Genomic DNA, 21677 nt, shown 5'->3' with positions numbered 1-21677 from the left:
TGCTACACGCCTGTAATCCCAGCTGCTCGGGAGGCTGAGGCATGAGAATCACCTGAACCCGGGAGGCGGAGGCTGCAGTCAGCCAAGATTGTGTCACTGCACTCCAGCCTGGATGACAGAGCAGGACTCCATCTCAAAAATAAATACATAAAAAATAAAAAAAGAAAACAAAATAAAATTTAGTTACCACAATTGATCACTTTGGGGCAAGCAGGGAAGGGTTGTTTTATTATTTATTTTGAGACAAGGCCTCGCTCTATCGCCCAGGTTAGAGTGCAGTGGTGTGATCATGGTTCACTGCAGCCTCAACCTCCTGGGCTCAAGTGATCGGTAGGGTTTTTCTTTATGGCAGTTTTCTGGGGACTTCTTATGGAACGCTCAAGTCTCAGAGTCTGAGCGAGGCAGGTCTCTGAACCTAGAGGAAACCGATTGATCCCAGGGTGGGCATCTGACCCAAGGGCAGCCCAGCCATAGGCTGACCAGTGACCAACGAGGTGAGGGGGTACCATGGCCTCTGACCAATAAGGTAGCAGTAATTAGCTAAGGCTGGGAATCTGCTTCCTCCAGGATTGGGGAGGAACTGGCAAATAGGCCCAGGATAAAGGAACTCACGTTTGGAGGGTCATAGGGGCTCTGAGAGAAACGGAGAGAACAGCTTCTGCTTCTGACCAGCGTTTCATTCTGTTTGTCACTTCTTCACTCCTTCACTCAACCAGTACTCATTGAATACCTAGGATAAGTCAGACCCTGTGCTTGGTTACTCTTGAAATGCAATGTAATCTCTGTTCTCCCGGTGCTTCTAGTCTGAAGGAGATGACGTTAATAAAATAATCACAGAGAAATGAAAAATTTTTAAACTTTGATGAAATACGAAGAAACGATATAGAAGACTATGAGAGAGCCAATAGGGACATCTGACCTAGTCTGGGAGGGCTTTCCTGGGAAGGTGAATTTTGAACTGAGAGGCGAAAAACCAGTATGAGTTAATCGGTTGGAGGGGGAATTTATAGGAGAAAGATTCCAGTCAGAGGGACCAGCATGTGCAAAGGTCCTGAGGTAGGAGGGAGGTTGGCATGTTTATGGGATTGTCAGAAAGCCAATGTGGCTGGAATGGAGTGTAACTGGGGATTCAGTGCTATTTGCATTTATCCACAAACACTTTTCCTTAATGTAGACTGAGGAGACTTCCTTGCAAACAAAAGCCCAATGGACAGAAGTACCTATTGTATACCCCAGGTGTTCAGAGGGGTACAAGATCAATGAAATAGCTTCATTCGAGCTCTACCTTTTGCTAACTGTGTGACTTTGGGCAAGTTACTTAATATTTCTGAGGTTCAGTTTGTGCATCTGTAAAAATGAGATATAAAAACATTTACAGGCAGGCGCGGTGGCTCACGCCTGTAATCCCAGCACTTTGGGAGGCTGAGGCGGGTGGATCACAAGGTCAGGAGTTCAAGACCAGCCTGGCCAACATGGTAAAACCTTGTCTCTACTAAAAATACAAAAATTAGCTGGGCGTGGTGGTGGGCGCCTGTAATCCCAGCTACTCGGGAGGCTGAGGCAGATAATTGCTTGAACCCAGGAGGCAGAAGCTGCAGTGAGCCGAGATCGTGCCACTGCACTTCAGCCTGTGTGACAGAGCGAGACGAAAAAAAAATTATACAAGGCTGTGATGAGAATCAGACATGATGCCTGTGTGCCTAGGTTGGTCTGTGGCACACAGTAGGTGCTTTATAAACATTTCTGATGCTAACCAAATAGCCCAGAAAAGGCTAGGGCTCAATAAGAGCTCATTTCTTTTTGAACTCTGAGGTGGGAGGTGGAGGTGGGGTATTCATAAAAAAGTTAATGAACGGCCGGGCGTGGTGGCTCACACCTGTAATTCCAGCACTTTGGAAGGCCAAGGCGGGCCGTATCACCTGAGGTCAGGAGTTTAAAACCAGCCTGGCCAACATGGAAAAACCCTGTCTCTACTAAAAATACAAAAATCAGCCAGGCATGGTGGCACATGCCTGTAATCCCAGCTACTTGGGAGGCTGAGGCAGGAGAATTGCTTGAACCCAGGAGGTGGAGGTTGCAGTGAGCTGAGATGGGGCCACTGCGCTCCAGCCTGGGCGACAGGGCAAGACTCCCTCTAAAAAAAAAAAGTTAATGAACAATGCAAGAGAGACTAAGGGGTGGGCTGAGTAGGGTGTGGATTGCTGGCACAGTAACACAGCCATAACCACAGGCTGGCAAATCTGAGGAGCTTGGGTACGAGGTTGTGCTGAACCACAGATAGAAGATGAAGCTAGAGCCTAGAAGAGGGGAGCTGGAGAAGGGGATTGTGTGGGGCTAACGACATTGGTCCAACTAAGGAGGTCAGCTCCAGGCAGGGACAGAAAGCCAGTGAACAGTCATCAGTACTCATGGACCCATGAGGGTGGGGCCATATGGCTGTTTGGCTGTTTTCCCCTGAATTCCAGGTTCTAGCAGGGGTTGTCAAGTGGATGGAAAGGTGATGGTTATCTAAGCATGGGAGTCCCCTCCATCCCATCCAGTGGTTAGGGGTCAGGAGGGCCTGCGCTGTAGCTTTGAGCATCCGTCCATCAGTGCCAACACTCTCCATAGAATGGTACTGGCAGCAGAATACAAGGCTGAAAGTATAGGGCAGTGCTAGTGATTCTGAGGCAAGGATCCAGGGCCCCAGCTATGAGGTTTGGGCTCTGTACAGAATCTATTTCAGAAGTAATACAGGACTTGGCAGACTCACTGAAAAGGTAAAGGAACCCAGTCTTATGGATGAACCCTTCAGAGTGAGTTGAACAATAGTAACACTGAGGATGCACAGGCTACTCTCTATATATTTATACCCTATTTCATTCCATAAATGCATTGGAGTCTATTTAAAGAGGGTGTAAACGTTTTGCTGTTCTTTTTAAGAATGATGAGGAAATGGAAGTAAAAGAAAAATAAAGACGGGAAATTTTAAAGGAAACGGTGGAATCAACACCCAAAATTCATGTTAAGTTCCTACAAAACTGCCAGAAGTGGGCTAAGAGTTTAGTTCTGAGCTGCCTGGTGGCCTTAGCAAGGAAGGGAAACAGGAGCAGTCATGAGCTTTATGGTGTTCAGAAGAACTACCAGTAACTCAAAGAGATAGAGCTGTTCAGAGTATTGAAATTGGTGAGGCACTTTCCTGAGGGCCTCACACAGTGAAGATCCACAGTACCCAGGACTCCTGCCAGCACACTGGATCCTGGTTAGAGACTGCTCACACAACTCCTGCCCCATCAGGCCTAGCTCATTAGCTAGGGTGGATCTGAGGGGGCTTCCTACAGGTACAGCTGGGAAAGAGAGAACTAACATCTTTCTTCTCCTGAACACATCTCTATGTGCGATGATGCTTGGAGACCGACAGAGGTGTTTCTCAAAACCTGGGGATGAAGGATCTAAACGCCATCAGCTTGAATTCCCCATCTGGCACTGGAAGCCAGTGTAGAGTTGGTCTTGGCAAGAATGGAGATGTAATTAATGAAGAGACTATTAAGTGGAGTGAGGGTTCTAGAGCCATCCCCAGCTGTGGGGCTTCACTTGGCTTACCCTCCAGTGACTCACCCGTCGATGAGCAATCCTCATATGCCTGATTTAGAGGACTTACTCACCCTTCAGAGAAAGACTTTAATGCAATAAAGCAAATGTCAGCAAGTGGGCTGAGCTTAGCACATCACCCCAGCCTGCATCCAGCTTCCCACTCCCCGGCTCTCCCTACCCAAGGTTCCTTTAGCCACTCAGCACCTGCATAGGCCCACACAATGGGCAGGCTTCAGGGACACACTCCAAGGCTGGTCAGAGGCTCAGAGATGGGACACCACGAGGGATTAGGCACCAGCTAGATAGAGCCCTGGAGAAATCTAGTCCACAGAGGTTGGAGATTAGCTCCAAACCACTGGAGAGCTGGGGGAAGGGCAAGGGCTAGAACCCACAACTTCTCACCATCTGGTCTAGTGCTCTTCATTGTGGAAGCTGTTTGGTTACACAGATGAGGGGAGTGGGCTGAAAGAAATTCAGCATCCTAACCCTGGGTGACCTTCTCATCTGTGGACTTTCCAAGGAACCTCTGAACAGAGTTGGGGAAAGGAAAGACAGGTGGAGAGAAAGACCTCACCAAAGCCTTTGAGGTGAGGAATTTAGAGAGCTGGGCTGCCTGTGCTCCGCCACCATCTTGCTATTTGTTGACACAATGCATGTCGGGAGAACTGGACACCCTTTGGACCCTCCAGCATTGAGAAGTATGGCTGGATCCGTTATTTATCAGCTGACTGGGATGGCATAAACCCCAACCAGCTCCCTGTTCCCTCAGATTAGGAACAGGCCCCAGGAGTTAGGCTGGAGCCCAGGCAGAGCCAATCATGGGGAGAAGCTGACAACTGCCCCTTCCTTCCTCCACCTACGCAGAGGAAGTTACTCACAAAGCAAGTCGATTCAGCCTTGGATTTAAACCTACTCATTGAGGGATTTACCTTGGAACTCCTGGGGAATTATCTAGAATTAGTTGCAAGAGTGGAAAGACGGGGTCAGGCAGGCTGGCAGGGCAAACTTTCACCTCATTCACTTCTCCATCCCTTGGCCACTTACCCAGCCTTTTCTGAGTCTGCCATATGCCAGGCACTAGAGGGAGGAAGCTGGCCACAAGCTTGGCACTCAGGCTTACTGGAACCAAGGGCCTTATGCTTTAAGGGACTCTTGGGATCATCTAACTCAGCTCACTCTTCACAGGTGAGGAATCTGAGGTTCAAGTAGAGCTCTTTGCCTAGTGCGATGGCAGTGAAGGGCCCTGAGTGGGCAGATACTCTCACCACCTCCCTATGAGGCCTGCACTAAGGAATTCTCTTGCCGGTTAGCTTAGGGAAACCCCTCAGTTGGAAAGCAACATTCTGTATCGTCATGCCTATAGCTGCACCTCCACCACCATCACCCTGTTGTTCATTTACAAATAAATCCCAATGAAGCAGGCTGGGTCCCCACCCAAGGGTATTCCTACCTTATCCCAATTCACCAACAACATGAAGAAGTGCTTTTCTCCTTTTACTATTTTTATTTTACACTATAAAAAACAAGAACAACAACAACCACCAGTAACATACTGCTTTTCTTCACATTCACACGGGTCTTAGAAAATTATTGCCTTTTCCCCTGGAGAAATAACTAACAGACAAAAAGAAAAAAAAAGTAGTACCACATTGCAAAATCTGCAAATCCCAGAAGTCCACAGCTTGAAGACAACCTCCAGGGGCAGGGAGGAAAACAACTGTCACAAGAGACATAAGCACACAGAAGGACGGGAAGCTGAGGAAACCAGTTTTCAACACCACTGACCCAGGATACCTAGCAAGTACCCTTTTCCTCCTGTAATCTACTGCTACCACCTCGAAGGTATGACTTTTTTGGTCTATGATCTGAAGAACTCTTTTCACAAAGGAAGAGTTGCTCTGACAAGAGGTGGAATGAGACAAGTTCAAGTATGACTAAGAATCATGCCAAAGTCCAAGGTCAGTGAAGAACCCATGGCAAAAAAAAATCCTGAAAGTCAACAACTTGCTACTTCAACCAACTGCTTCATTGGACCCAAGAGGGTATCTACACAACATTTCAGGGTTCAAATCAGGATGCTGATCATGTCCCTACAAACCCTGTAGGGTTACTTTCCCAACTAGACGGTGATCAGCTTATGCCCTGAAGCAACAGAGACAGACATTGAAACTGCCAAAGTTCAAAAAATAAGGTGGAAATTGTGCTTCCTTCAAAATGAATTGGCTTCATAACTGCCTTTTCTCCTGGTCCAGCAACTTCTTTCTCCCACGTTGCTGCAGGTATTTATTGCCTTATGCTTGAAATGAAAAGGCGAACTCTGAGGTGCAAGGACTGGGCAGTCCCAAGAGGGCAGGGGTCTGGAAGTACAGTAGTCAGCACATGCTGTGCTCCCTTAATGGCTTGGCCTTCCTTCAGTCCCGAGAACCTACCCTGAGGTCCGTCTGAAGTTCATTTGCAAGCCTGGTGACCACTCACTATCTCACTGGGGCAGCATGACAGAATGAGGTCTTCAGTATTGCACAGGTATGAAATGTCCATGAGTCTTAAAACCAAAAATCACAGTTGCTCTTGGGGCTGGGCTGATTCCTCCATCCCAGTTTTAGCAGGATGTGGCCGTTGCCACAGGGCTTCTGCTGAGCTCTGAGACTGTTGAGTGAGTAGGCACCGGTGCCAGCACCGAGGCAGGGAATGTGCAGTAGGCACCCTGCATGTCAGGGCTCAGTGTCTGCAAATGGCCTATCAGTGAAGAGCCTGCTGCCTCCCCTTGGCAGGAGGGAGGCTGGGGGTTGGGCGTGGAGGGCAGGATCTCAGATTCGTACTGCAGGAGCTGGCCCATGAAGCCAAAGTTGGGCGAGACCATGCTCCTCCTCTGCTTGATGTAATCGAAGGCCTCCTTCAGGCGGAACTGCTTGGTCTTCATAAGGTAAGCCATGCAGATGGTGGGTGAACGGGAGATCCCAGCCTCACAGTGGACCAGGACCTTGCCTCCCTTTTCCCTGACACAGTCTGGAAGGAAGAAAACATGGTGGGAGTGAGTTGGGATTAGAATCTAAGGGCAATGGCAAAACACAAGAATCAAACACTGGAATAACCTAGATATGAAACTGTTGTGCCTGCCTAAGAGCCACGGCCCTACACTACACTTCTGCCAGTCTTTAATCCCCACTGGTGAGGATAGAGCTTTTGGGGTCCCAGCAAAGACTATCCCCAAGTAGGACCTTTATATTCCTTACAGCAGCTTTACAGTTCCCAGGATACTTGCAGATTCTGCCTCTGGAGGCGACGGACCTGGAGCAGTCCCTTCCTGGGGATGCCATCTTAACCTAGGTTCCACTGATGGTTCCAAGAGGGCATTGGAAAATCCTTGAAATTGTGCACATTTTTATTGGGCACATACATTTTTCTAAGGAGAGCATCCCAGGCTCAAAGACTGACTTGGAGAAGCAACTCTTGTCTCTCCAGGTCTGATTCTAAGGGTAACAACCTAACCCCGATCCTGGTAGAGGCCTTCCGGTCTCTCCGGGCACCCTGTCCAGCTGTGCCAGGGCAGGATGCTTGGCTCAGCTCCCAGGGTTCTCACCACCAAACACACAATAAATAGCGCATGGCCACTAATTATAGCCCTGGCTAAGTGACGCCTACTAGACGGAGGATATAAATGGCTTTCACAAATTCCATCTTGCTCAACAATGGGAGTCGCTGCTATAAAGCTACCACCATCAGTTAGCATTCTTTAGCTCAATATGACAAAAAGGGGAGGATGCCTCCCTTCCTGCTCTACCTCCCAGCCCCTGCCCCCAGAAAACCAGCTACAACTATTAAAAATGGGAAGGGGTGAAAGGTTAAAGATACGTACACATCAAATCCACAAAAAATACAGTCTTTCCAATTCCCTCTCTTGCTAGTGAGGAAACAATTACATCACAGGAAGTTAGATGTAGCTGGCACTACGCAGGCTACAATACGCAAAAACATTTACGATTCTGAAGGGCCAAAAGAAAAAGTCATTCCCCTTACCACCCTCCACTTCCCTGCCCCAAGGTCAAAGTATGCAAATCAATCTGCAAGATCTAAAAGATAAAATTTCTGAGGCATCAGGGAGGAATCCTAGAGTTTCCCCATCTGAACAAAAACCCCACAGCATACCCCAAAGCAGTTCAATAGGGGTGTCCTCCAATTCAGTCTGACTCAAAAGAAACAACAAAACAGTCTCTTTAAATTAGTTCAAAGGGGAGACCCCCAAGTCCCTAGAATTACAGCGTCGGGTTCCTATTTCCCTTCGCTCCTCTGTTGGCCTCCTTCAAAGTTTAGCTTTTAACTGGCCTAGTGCCACATCCAAGAATGCAAAGGGTCCAGAGTGTATTGCCTCTGGAGCCCACTCGACACCTCGGAGCCTGCCTTCCACATGGTCCTCTTCCCTTGGAAGGGGTCAGCGTATATTCAGCACATGGCTCACTGGGGAGACCCAGTCTCTCCTTCCATTAGCAGGGCAAGCAATCGGAGAAAAAGCATCCTGTGCTTTCAAACTGCTGTGGGTTTGTGGATTGTGCGTACACAGACACAATACACACACAGGATGGGGAGGGAGGGTTCTGAGAACTGGACGGGGGCGTGTTTCATGACCTCATGAAGTAGCTACCCAGGTAATTAAATAACAGGCTGAGAAGGGCAAGGCATTCCCAGGGACAGGGAGAACAAGTCAAGGGTTTCCCACCCTGAACCCATCATTTGGCTGCCTTTCAAGCTCCAAAGGAATCATCTCAGCCCAGAGGCTCAGGGGACAAGCAGGACAGGCTCAGCCTTTTGCCTCTGATGATTTCTCGTCAGGGTTTCCTGGGGAGCAGAAATTGTGTGGTGAACGGAGGGCCACTATGTGGCTCAAGGGGGACCTTTAATTGCTACCTGCACTAAGTAATTATTGCTGTGCTAACACCTGCCTTTCCTCCTCCAACATCCCTTGGAACGAGAGACAGGAAAATCATGCGTCAGTTTCAACAACTACGTATGTTAAAGAGGAAGATGGGAGCTGGAAAGCGGGGCATGATCACAAGGTTAGAGACTGGTACTTGCAAATCTGAAACAGAAAAAAGTCAGGCCAGCCTCCTAGGAAGACGGATGGGGGAGGAGAAGATGCCAAATGGGAGAACAATCCAGGCAACACAGAGGACCTGGAAACCCTAAGGCCACAGCCCTTTCCTGGCAGAGGGACCAGAGGCCAAGGCCTCGGTTTTCAGGTCTATGCAATGGAATAAATAACTGCCTAACAAGAATGCAGAAAGCAGTAAAAGGCGAAAGATTTATACGATTTGAAGAGAAACCAGAGCAAAAAAGTGGGCGAAGGACATGAACAGACACTTCTCAAAAGAAGACATTTATGCAGCCAAAAAACACATGAAAAATGCTCATCACCACTGGCCATCAGAGAAATGCAAATCAAAACCACTATGAGATATCATCTCACACCAGTTAGAATGGCAATCATTAAAAAGTCAGGAAACAACAGGTGCTGGAGAGGATGTGGAGAAATAGGAACACTTTTACACTGTTGGTGGGACTGTAAACTAGTTCAACCATTGTGGAAGTCAGTGTGGCGATTCCTCAGGGATCTAGAACTGGAAATACCATTTGACCCAGCCATCCCATTACTGGGTATATACCCAAATGACTATAAATCATGCTGCTATAAAGACACATGCACACGTATGTTTACTGCGGCATTATTCACAATAGCAAAGACTTGGAACCAACCCAAATGTCCAACAATGATAGACTGGATTAAGAAAATGTGGCACATATACACCATGGAATACTATGCAGCCATAAAAAATGATGAGTTCATGTCCTTTGTAGGGACATGGATGAAACTGGAAATCATCATTCTCAGTAAACTATCGCAAGAACAAAAAACCAAACACCGCATATTCTCACTCATAGGTGGGAATTGAACAATGAGAACACATGGACACATGAAGGGGAATATCACACTCTGGGGACTGTGGTGGGGTGGGGGGAGCGGGGAGGGATAGCATTGGGAGATATACCTAAGGCTAGATGACGAGTTAGTGGGTGCAGCGCACCAGCATGGCACATGTATACATATGTAACTAACCTGCACAATGTGCACATGTACCCTAAAACTTAAAGTATAATAAAAAAAAAAAAAGAAAAAAAAAAAGAGAGAAAGAAAAAAAAAAAGAATGCAGAAAGCAGGCAAAAGATGCCAACTTTTCTGTGCATACAGCATGGAGCTTGAGTCAAGTGCTATCTTTAATCCAAAATTAGCTGAAAATGCAAAACAAATTGCCCCAAGCCGTTCACCAAGAGTATGGAAAGCTGCTGGGGGCCCTTGGGGCTCAGTGCGTAAGTAGTGCTCTCTGAATCCTTCTGTTTGCTTTTAAAAATAAACCCAACCTACGTAGAAGCACAGTTAGGGAGGTTCTTCCCCCTGCTTTCCTTGTGTGGAGCATTACGCAGGGATGCACTCAGCTCCTGCCCAGCTAGAAACAATAACAAGATCGACAGTGAGTACTGCCATAAAATTATATTAATTCATTTATCTTGCAAATTAAAGCTCCTATTCATAGCAACTTAAATCCTCCCTTCCACCTTTTTGGTAGCTGCATCCCATGTTGGCTCCAACTCTTAGCAGCGGCATATACAAGACACTTTTCTTTCAGTGAAGGTAGCTTCCATCAGGACATCAAAAGTCAAGAACACATGCCCCAAAGGGGCTCCCAAAATAACTGAAGAGGAATGGCTAAACCTACCAATGAAGTCTATTGCTTCTTGAAAGTGGGAGCTAATGTCAGCCGTGTGGCTGTCTTCCACAGGGATCCATTTGTAGTGTAGGTGGGTCGTGCAGGCCTCGGAGGTCCGTCGGGAGACATTCAGCAGGGCTGTGATGTGCAGGTTGGCGAGGAACTCGCACTTGGATGCATGGTAGGCACTTCCAAGGTAGAGGAAGGGAAGGATTTCAACTGGGCCGCCCTGGAAGCAGGGACAAAGGACAATCAGGAAATATTGGATTAGCTTGTTCATTTGAGAGAGGAAAAAACAACTCCGACCTATTTGTTTCTTCAGATGGGTGGTTCCCTTTCTGGTTTCCAAGTGGAGTTCAGAGCCAGGGCAGTTCAACCAAGTGTGGTTGTATCTCCATCCTGGCCAACTCTCTACCTTATGTGACTGCCTTGTGACTCAATGACAGCAAAGAGTTCACTTTTTTGCACATATCCAGGAGGTAGGATATGCCGACAGCCTTCCTGCGCTGACAAGGATGAGAAGCCATGTGGTAACATGGGAAAAATTGACGGGCCTGTGTTGAAGTTACAGCTGCCCTGAGAGTACCAGGGCAATCTCCTATGCCTTGGGAAAGTCTTGCTTTCTTTACAGATAAAATGGACCAGGACTCAACATGGTGTGTGTCCTCCTTTACAGCCTTGACATTTTACATAGTGTATTTTTTTTTTCCTTTTTGGAAAGACAAGAGTCTTGCTCCGTCACCCAGGCTGCAGTGCAGCGGCACAATCATACCTTACTGTAATCTTGAATTCCTACACTGAAGAGATCGTACCGTCTCAGTCTCCCGAGTAGCTGGGCCTACAGGCATGTACCACCATGCCTGGCTAATTTTATAATTTTTTTGGTAGAGATGAGTTCTTGCTATGTTGCCCAGAATGGTCTTCAACTCCTGGCCTCAAGCAATCTTCCTACCTCAGCCTCCTGAAGTGCTGGGATTATGGGCATGAGCTACCAAGCCTAGCCTATATGGTGTATTTCATCAAACCAAAGACACTGTTGATCCTAAGATGCACCCAGGTTTTAGAGATGTTAAAATGCACCTCCACCTCCACAAAAGAGTATGCTTTTTAGAAATGAAAATAACCACTACCTACTCAGAATCTTTAGATAAAAAATGTTGTCAGGCCACAAGCAGAGGGGCTTCCCCGCCTCTGACCTTCTTCACACGGGGGTTTGTTGAAAGTGCTGGTGAGACCTGCTTACAGAGCCATCCTTTTGGGAGGCTACCCACACCCCAGATTTCTAGTCAAGGGGGAACCAGAGACCATCCACCTTGAGGCAAAACTAAAATGAACCGCTGGTTAGACTCTGGCAGTCACAGCATTTACAGGGCTCTAAAGGTGGCAGAAAAGCTAGTGATGGTTGGAAAAATGGGAGCCCTTAGAGACTGAGAGGGAAACAAGGGGCTGGGTGACAGTGGCTGTGTCTTTGGGAGCCTTTCCCATGCCAACCATCTGCTTCCTGTGTTTCCATTTCCTGCCCTGGAATAAGAACGGAATGGAAACTCTCAGCCAGATCCCTAACAGGGAAGGGTGCGTGGGACAGGGGCCAGCCACAGGCAATTCTCAATTTACCCCACACCCGGCGTTAGCTTTTTGTTTCCTGAGAAGTCAAGTGTTTAAGCAAAGGCCAGTTCAGTCACTTGAAAGAAAATTACACAAGATTTTACATACGGTAATAACAACTGGTATTTTTATCAGCATCAACTATGGCTGGCCTCTGGGGGCTTAACCCTTTAGATGTGCCTACATCATACCAATTTCACAAAATCTGTGAGGTAGGTAACATTATTCCCATTTTACGGATGGGCAACTTGAGGCTCAGATGCATTTAATAACTTGTCCAAGTCAGAGCTAGTCAGTGGTAGAGCTGGGCTGAAACCCAAAACTGATTGCGTAGCATGAGATGCAAGGCCTTGTCTGACTGCATTTCAATAGTGATCAATATGAGAAAGTAAGTATTTCAGGTAAAGACAGGAAGGAAAAAATTCCCTCTTTCCTCTCTTCCTCTAGAGATAAAATGTCCATCTGCATCACCTCCTCGAAACCTCCCAAACTTCCATGCGTACAGAGCAGCCTTCCTGGTGGCAAAGTAGTGCAGTGGTTAACAACCTGGGCTTGGGCATCAGAGAGTGGAGCTCTTGGTTAAGTTCCAGAGCTCCATGCTTACTACCTGATGTGATCTTGGATAGCTTCTTTAACCTATGACCCTTTGTCTCTAAACTGGGGATAATACCTATCCTCTCTGGATAATTGGTAAGGTGTAAATGGGATAATGAATGCATTAAAACCTGGCACGTTACATAGCTGCCACTGTCATAGAGATTGAAGAATGAACAGAACATGGCTTCTCTCCATGGGGAAGACACAGGTTTTTAGGCAATCCAAGCAGGTCTAGTCCTGACCTGAGTTGGACCCACTCCCTGGGCACAGCATCCCCACCAGCTAGAAACCAGGAGAACAGCAGAGGTGGTACAAAGTTCTTTGGAAAGGAGTCAGAGTTCCAAGTCCAGATTCACGTGGCCACTGATGACTTACGGGTCCCCACCAATGGACACTAACAGGCTCGCCCTTTTAAGGAGCAGGCTGGATGGTTGACTCAAGATCTCTTCCTCTCCTGAGTGCCTGGAAATTGCTGATACACCAGACCTGGGATCCTATCCAGTTTCTTTTGGAGCTCAGCCCAACACACCCCTGAAACTACATTTCTTTCCCTTTTTGAACTTCTGTTTAGACCAAGAGGAAGAAGCCAAAGGCCTTCAGAAACCCCAAAAGTTAACACAACCTCATCTGGCTGCTCTAAATGCAGAAGCATTTCTAAGAAGTAGCATTAGGGGGTTCCCCAGATGAATCTTGAAGACACATCAGGGCTTTCTCACCCCTCACTTGGCCAAAGATGTGCCGTGCTTTCGCAACATTCTGCCAATTCTTATTTCTCTTTCACTTTCTGAGAAATGGGGGGAAAACACAACCCAAACAAACAAACAAAAGTAGAAATCTAGCTAGGCCAGATGTCCACAGCTTGAAAGCCACGGGCTCGTCATATACTGTAAGGATGTTTATTAAAGGAAAACAAACAAAATCCTAACCCTGGCATCTGGACAAGCTAATAGGATTCCTGACCAAGGAGCCCGTTCAAGAAAAGGTCATCTGGCTTTACTTCGAAGTTTATCCCCAGGGACAGGGTTTTGTTCATGGCAGGGAGCTGGCATTTTAGCATCTAGCAATCTTTCTTCTTATGATTTGCGTATGTTCTTGGTTTATGTGAAAAGTTTGAAAGGTTACTCCCACCAGGTCAGGTGTCTAGATTAGAGGCCATGTGGAAAACAGAACAAGGTCCTGAAATAATCAGAACAGGGAGCTGAGAGAAAGGGGTTCTGAGCCTGATGCTGCCTTGAACCAGCTGCAGGACTCTGCAAAATCAATCATCTCACTTGCCACAGAACACTTCTTTTCCCTTCCGTAAGATGGTTAGGTTTTGATCTCTGGTTTCTGCCAGATTTGGATTCTCACCTGCTTTTTCATCTTCCTGGATGGTGCTACGTAACCCCCTTCCACTTTATTTTTCCCTTTAATGAGTTATCACAAAGCACTCATTTTTAGAAGAAAAACAAAAACTCACTAGTTTACAGAAACATGAAGCCCTCTAGTATCTTTTGATTTCCTCTGGTTTCAGTTATCTGTGGAATTGTAAGCATAAGAACCCCTTAGAGGAGCCTACTTAGCCACCCAAACAGGACTTTCTCTGTAGCACCCCCACCAACACCAGTTTCAGTTAAACATACCAACAAGACACACCTTGACAGGTACCGGGATGGTTTGCAGAAACTGCAGAGCATGGACAATTACAAAGAAAAGCAACACAGGAAGCCTGAAAGTCAACTCTGAAATGTCTTCAGGGAAACCTAGACCAGTATTTCAAAGCTTCTCTGAACCTCTGAAGCCAGATGACAATAATGTATCTTTCACTTCCCCTTTTCCCCAGAAGCTGCCAAGCATCCTGTGGCTGGTTTGCTCTTGTCAGCTTGTTTGCTGGAAGGAAGCCCATTTACTCTTGGATGGAAGCTCAAGCTGGCAAGCAACAGAAGCTCCCTAAAGCCAGGGGATTTTGCCAACACCCTGATCCACAAAAGAACTAACCATCACTGCTGAGTGGGGAGAGAACAGTCAGGTGCTGAGGAAGGAAGGGAGACAGGAGCCCAGAATACCACTCAGGATACCTCTTCCCCATCACATCACGTACCTGGTCATAAGCTGGCCTGTAGCTGACATTTACCACTGGTTTTCCACACTGGCTGATGAGGGCTCTCTCACTCTCAATCTTCTCTTGTGAAATGGGTTTTACATCCACGCAACACTCGGGATATTCCGAGTAGAAAGTCTCATATCCCCCTACAAAAACAAAAAGGTGAGACAGATGGTAAGCATCAATTTCTCACGCTGTGAGAAAATACCCATAGTTAATCAATACTCTGAGTGTTACACAGTTAAGAAAAAAAACAAGCCAGTACAGATTCTGGTCATTAAAAATTGAGCAAAACCAGCAAACAGATTTAGAATAGAAAGGGGCTGTACACACATACAAACCTCTAAAAAGAACTCTTTCAGAGGCAATGATTAACTTTTTGTGTCTATCAGAAGCAGATTAAACTGTGAAAGAAAGTGTCTAGCATCTGGCAAATATTAACCAAATCCCTCCAGAAAACAAAGGCTATTTTCTCTCTTGTTTATCTAAAAGGAAGGTGTGATTACCCAAAATTTCATTAATTGGCGAGAAGATAGGCTCCTGAAGTGGCTTCTTCCCCAGCCCATCTGCTCTAAGCAGGATTCTAGCTGGAACCTCCTCCATTTATAAGGAAATGGGGGCTCATACGAGGTTTCACTTCAACTCAGGGCAGTAAAACAGCCTCACTGCTTCTCACTCCCAAGGTGCTAAGAACACTGCTGACAATCCTTTCTAGGTCCAATTTGGAGTCATCAATCCAGTTAATTACCTTCTTTTTTTTTTTTTTTTTTTTTTTTTTTTGAGACGGAGTCTTGCTCTTTCGCCCAGGCTGGAGTGCAGTGGCCCGATCTCAGCTCACTGCAAGCTCCGCCTCCTGGGTTCACGCCATTCTCCTGCCTCAGCCTCCCGAGTAGCTGGGACTACAGGCGCCCGCCACCACGCCCGGCTAATTTTTTCTATTTTTAGTAGAGACGGGGTTTCACCGTGTTAGCTAGGATGGTCTCGATCTCCTGACCTCGTGATCCGCCCACCTCGGCCTCCCAAAGTGCTGGGATTACAGGCGTGAGCCACCGCGCCCGGCCTAATTACCTTCTAAATCAACTGAAAGAATAAAGACTTCTGAATTTAATTCTCAGCCCTCACGAGCAAAAACTGTCTCTGTCCCCTTCATGACCACCCTATCTTCTTATCCCCACTTTTCTTACTTCTCTCCTACTGTATCCCCCCTCCCAATCAATAAGTCAACTTACGGCATGTGTGACTCTCAGAATCCTTAATATTACATTTACACCTCTCCAAATGGATATAAGGTAAAAACGACCCTCTGAGCAAGTCACAGAAACTTGCAAATATAAGTAAGCCTTCTTGGGCCCATTTCAGTGGGGAAGAACCAAATGAAAAGGTGGCCTTGGAACCCTCAGAATGCCGAGGGCTGCCAGGTGCAACAGGCCAGCCTTGCTTGGGAAACTCCTTTGCTGGTAACCCAGAGAGCAACCTGAGACATTTCCTAGGGCCTCCAGAAAGCCCACTTGTCTTTTTCTGGCCTAGAGAATTCACTTGGAGTCAAATCCATTAAACATGCATTCTGAGACCATGAATTTTCCAAAGAACCCCCTTTTTCTTTTCTGACTTTGGGTGTTGTGATGCTGGTTTTTTTAAAGCCCTGCAGTAGACAAATGGTTAATGGATTACAAGGCAGTCTCCAACTCCCTCCCAGAAGCTGCAGCCAATCCTAGAATGAGTCATCTTGCCATTACTGCTTCCTCTCAGCTCGCTGGAACTGCCCCGCCCCCACTTAGTACACCCAGATCTCCCCTGTGGTCACCTCACGAGCAGCCCATTGCGCCTGCCCAGGAGCTCCTGGTCCTCCTCAATGACCATGCTCCCCACCACAACGGGAGGCCACGGCAGAGGTGCAAGATGGTGCTATAGGCAGCTTAGCTTCCCATGCTCTGCCACAGCCCCTGGGCCCCTTCCCTTCCAGCAGTCAAGAGAGAATGACGCAGGCTCACAATGACCCACAGCTTCCTTGGAAGAGGCATCCCTAGTCAGTAAACCACCTGATCACTTCCCGTGCCTGGACCTCGACATTATGGGTTCCAGGAGACAAACAAGGATTTGGATGGGAATTTGGAGTTCAGAATGACCTGGGCCCTCCCAAACTTCAGGACGAAGGTTGGGGAAATAGGAATCTTCAGGCTACCCCATCTTTTGGCTTTAAATATATTACTTCAGAGTTGGCTATCAGGAGGACAGATAAGAGGTTCGGGTGTGGGCTGGATCCTGCATGCTGTTGACAAAATTTAGTTGAGGGACAGATAAACAGGGTCCTGCCTCTTCAAGCTGGGATTCAGAGGAATCCTCCAGATTAAATGGTCTCAGTCTTTCACCCACTCCCATCAGAGGTGTGGAGAGACAGAACATTCCTCGCTGGTGCCTCACTCGAGTGGCAAAAGCCATGGCAATTCTTAGAGCTACTTCTCTTGGAGTGAGTCTGCTTTCAATCACCACCACATTACCAGGGAACAGAGACAGCACAGATACTATATATAAACAAGCACTGACCACGCAATTCAGTCATCACCATTTCATTTTAGTGGTTGTTTGGGAGACAGGGGACTATGGAAAGTGTCAAAAGGCATTGCCCCCGCCAAGATCTGAGATGCCACCAGATTAAAACCTGAACGCCTATCTGCACATGAATTACGTAAAGAAATAAAAATTTTCTCTGGCAACAATTTAAAGTTTAGTAGTGTTATAAGGGTAGGCATGAAGCAATTTCTACTGAAACTTAAAATGCATGTAATTCTTGACCTGGCAATTCTCATGATTTACTGAAAGGCACTGCACACGCAAGAGCACATGGAGGACATCTACAGCATTGCTTGGAGCAGTGAGGCGGGACGCAACCTAATGGTCATTACAGGAGACCGGTTCAATGTGAAACAGACATGTATGATCAGATATGGACAAGTCTCCAAGATCTAGATAGATACAAGAGGCAGGACAGGGACTATACAAAATCAATCTATTTCTAAGATACTTATGAAAAATTATCTAAAGGTAAACAAGAAATAGTTGACGACTGTCTCTGGGGAGTGGAACTGGGTTCTAAGATATGCAGAAGACCCTCTTCTCATCACAGGGCCTTCATGCTGTTCAAATTTGTACCTGTGTATATGTTACCTTCTTTTAAAAAAACATTTTAACACAGTTTTCCTGAGATGTGAGTCTATAGAGCTGCCTACTTTGTGGCGACAACTTCTAAACTGTCAGCAGGGCCAGCTTAGAGAAGCATGGGGAGGAGAGGGGGGACCAGGGAGGGTCTCCTGGAACCTCTTTCGTACTACTGAGGCAGAAACTTCTCCAAACCACAGGAGATAAAAACCATATTAGGAAGAGAAAGAAATCAGGAGGCACGCTGAAACCTCTGCAGAGCCAGAAGGCCAACCCTCTATCCCCTGGGGGCTAGGCTGTTAGAAGAAGGACGATTACCATCTACCTCTGTTATCTCTCCAACAGGAAATCAACAGGGGACCAGTCAGCAGGAGGTGCTAGCAGAGAGGGGAACTGTCTCCAGAATCTTCCTGGCCCGGACTGTGTGAAACTCAAGTTGCATGGCTTTAAAACAGGCTCCTAACTCGGCGCCGGCTCTCTGCACCGAGCTCTGATCCCCATCACTGTTACATCCCAAGGTGTCCGCGCCAGGGCTGGCACGGCCTTGGGGCCCTGCTGGGGCTAAGCCCTCATCTCTACATGTGGGTCAGGTCTCCCCGGGTGTCATTTGAGGTTACAAAGGACTCAAACACAAAGCAGGAGCAGTCATAGGAAGTAACCCAGAAAAAAACCAATGCTTTGGATTTTGAGAGTCAATCACCCACCCACCACCAGAAGCCAAAGTTATCTTCCCGGCAGGTGAAATGGGCAGGCCTGTGGCGGTAGCTACGGGAGGTGTCAAATCAAAGGCCGCAGAATCTCCACACCACCCTGCCCCCGCGCACCTCTATTTCGTGGCTGGCTGGCTGTAGGCTCAGCTCAGGATGGGTCCCAGGGATAATCCTGGGGCGGAGGAGGGAGGAGGTGAAAAGGGTGGAAAGGATGTGAGCTCCAAACTGAGCTAGAGAAAAGACCTAGGAGGGGAGAAGAGGCCGGAGGGAAACAATAAAAAGCAATAAAATGAAATGGAAAGGGAAGGGACTCGCCAGGTCAAAAAGGCAAGAGGGGTCGGTGAAGACACAGCTGGCTAGGCGGGAGGAAGGGGGGCACCACGGCGCCACACCAGGGGGGAGAGGATCGCGACCTGCTGCTCCCGCCAGATCAGTCTATCAGGAAGGCCCCGAGCCCTGACCCCAGCGACAGCGGCGAAGCTCGCGTCTGGAAAGGGGGCTCGTGCCCAGCACGAGCCGACGGCCCCCAAACTGCTAAGCAGCAGCATCCTCCGCAGCATAACCAACTCCACCCAGCCCAGCGGGCAGACCCGCTGCCGGGCGCTTTCGAGGAACGCGGGTGGGGAAGAGGGGGAGCTCTGAGTGCTGACATTTGCAGTGCCCTCCCAAGCGCACAACAAGCCCCAGGGTGCAGACTCCGGCAGGTGGTGACTCTCCCGGTCCCAGGGTGTAGGAGGGCGGCCCGGCGCAGGGAGGGGATCCGGGGGCGCCGGAGGGGCGAGCGTGGCAGGGACCCCGAGCGCTCACCTTTGAGGAAGTAGACCCGCGGGCCGGCGGGCAGACAAGCGAGCAGCGAGGTGAGCACAACACGCGCGGCGCTCTCCTCTCGCAGCTTCTGCCAGTGGCGGCTGCCCTGGTCCAGCACCACCACGGCCGCGACGCCGCCGCCGCCCTCCTGCAGGAGCCGCGCGCGCGCCGCCTCGTCGGGCAGCACGTAGCGCGCCGACACCGCGCCGCCCCGGGCCCTCCGCAGCACCACCGAGTTGAGGTTGACGTTGAGCGAGCCGCGCACGTTCGAGGCAGCGAAGGCCAGATAGGGCCGGCAGTCGAGCACCACGCAGCGCGCCGCCGCCTCCTTGCGGAGCATCTTGCGCAGCTGGCGCCCGTCGAGCGACGTGACCTTCATGCCGCCGCCGCCGCCGGCCAGCGGCCCCGCGCCGCGCGCCCCGCGGGTGCCCACGGCCAGGGTGTCCACGGCCAGGGTGTCCGCGGGCGAGGCACGGGAGGGCGACCCGCGGGGCTGCGGCCGCGACGGAGCCTGGCGCCCAAGCGGCGGCGCAACTCCGCGTTCCCGCCCCGCTCGCTCGATACCCAGCCCGGCCGCTCGCCGCCCTAGAAGCCGGGGATTCCGCGGGCCGCGCAGCGTTTTATGTGAATGAGTGCCGTCCGTGACGCGGCTGCCCATATAAGGCCAAATATGGGTGTTTCCCCGCCCCTCGGGCCGTGGCCACGCCCTGCCGGGGGCGGGGCAGCGGGGGCGAGGGACGCGCGGGGCGGGTGCCGGCGTTAGAGCGAGAGGAAGTGGAAGGCGCCTCCTCGTTCTCTCCTCCGCGCTTCGCTGAGGGACTCACTCGCGCATCACCCGCGGCTGCCGGCCGAGTGTCCGAGGCGCTCCGGGGCCGCGGTGACCCGCGCAGTGCGGACCGAGGAGGAAGCGCCGTGGGGGGCGGGGCGGCGCCGCACGATCCGGCCTTCAGCTTCGCGGACGTGGGCTGAGAACCCGCCCGCGCCGCGCTTAGCAGGGCCGAGGGAGCCGGCCAGGGCCCCAGAGGAGTCCGGAACGGATTCCCGTCGCTACCGAGGTCTGCGCGTGTAAGGAGAGGACGTCGGAGATTTGCCTCGAGGGGTGGGGTATAGATGACTGGAGAGGTCGGGCGCGGGTTGGTCATCGCTGAGGCTGGGTGATGGGTGGCCGGATTCGTTATACTGTTTTCTCCACTTTTCTGTATGTTTGATATTTTTCATAATAAAGTTTGTAAAAGTAAAAACGGGGGTTGGGGGTCGGCGGTGAGAAAAGCCATTTAATCTCCCTAAATGGATTCTGCCCTCAAAGGATTGACACTCTTTTCTCTGTCACTCTCCAATAATGATTAGAATAATAAGTTGTATTTTGAGGAGCTGTTTTCTGGTTCCGGGGAGACCCTTGGTGAACTCAGCAGTACCATCAGCATGTATCCCACGATGGAGCTCAGTTCAGCCAACTGTTGTCCAGGTGGCTTCTGGATTTGGGGGATTATCTATGGATCAAGTTTAATCTCAGGCTGTCTGCCCCCACCGGTCCCCAGGGGCTTCAGGCCTCCCACCCCTATTCCTGGGGAAGCAGACACAATTCACCCATTCAGCAAGCATTTATTGAGGGTCAGCCGTGTGCCAGGGCTTTGCTAGCTGTGGGGACACATGGATGGAAACAGGTTTCTGCCCCCAAGCTCACTGCCAACCATTTTATTGTTAGCCTGGCTGGGACTGCTTGATGGAAAACAGTCTGCCCGCACTAGACAAGGGCTTGTTGACAACTGACATAAGGGAATGAGGTTTTCAGAAGGAAGCAGAGATCAAATTCTGAAATCAGATGCCGTCAAATCAGACACCAGGACAGCCGGCATTGCCTCTGGGTCACAGATGCATTCACCCACAGGCGCTGTCCTCGCCTTGCCAGTGGGGTCTTGGTGAAGACGTGATGCGGGGACCTTCTTTCTTTTTGTGGTTATCTGTGCCAGCCTTCCCTGCAGGCTGCTCTTCCTCCAGCACGTTCTGTTTCTGTTACCGGCTCTTTCCACCCCCGGCATCTCCGCCTAGAGCCACACACGTACGCGGAGCACCCACGTGGGCCAGGCTTTGTTTTGGGGCTGGCGGCACCAACGTGAGTAAGACTTATACTCAGCCCCAGCTGCCCCCAGCCCAGAGGGAAGGGGAAGGCCTGTAGTCCGTGGGGAAGAGCGCCCAGCAGGGGTGTGGCAGGGTGGGGCGTGGGCTGGAGAAGGCCTCCCGAGGAGACGAGAGCTGAGGCCAATTCCGAGGAATGAATTGTAAGCCAGGCTGCGAAGCAGGAGGGGAGATTCCAGGCAGAGGAAACTGCTTGGGGTAAAGAAAACAAAAAACGCAAAACCCAGCATGGTGCGTACTGGAGGTATGTGG

At 49.5% G+C, this 21677-nt stretch overlaps 1 protein-coding gene across 1 annotated transcript; it reads right to left on the bottom strand.

Moving 5' to 3' along the window:
* Positions 1 to 5054: 5054 nt before the first annotated feature.
* Positions 5055 to 19918, bottom strand: DUSP5 (dual specificity phosphatase 5). The gene is made up of 4 exons (XM_016919314.4): positions 19290 to 19918; positions 14614 to 14762; positions 10341 to 10560; positions 5055 to 6579 (listed from the first exon to the last, which is right to left on the bottom strand). Exons 1-4 carry the CDS (start codon positions 19666 to 19668, stop codon positions 6173 to 6175), a joined length of 1155 nt encoding a protein of 384 aa, XP_016774803.3. The 5' UTR covers positions 19669 to 19918; the 3' UTR covers positions 5055 to 6172.
* Between the last annotated feature and the right edge of the window lie 1759 nt (positions 19919 to 21677).

The sequence above is a fragment of the Pan troglodytes genome, chromosome 8 (genome assembly GCF_028858775.2).
Source record: "Pan troglodytes isolate AG18354 chromosome 8, NHGRI_mPanTro3-v2.0_pri, whole genome shotgun sequence".
In the NCBI taxonomy this organism is placed as follows: Eukaryota; Metazoa; Chordata; class Mammalia; order Primates; family Hominidae; genus Pan; species Pan troglodytes.
This window is presented reverse-complemented; position numbering and strand designations above follow the sequence as displayed.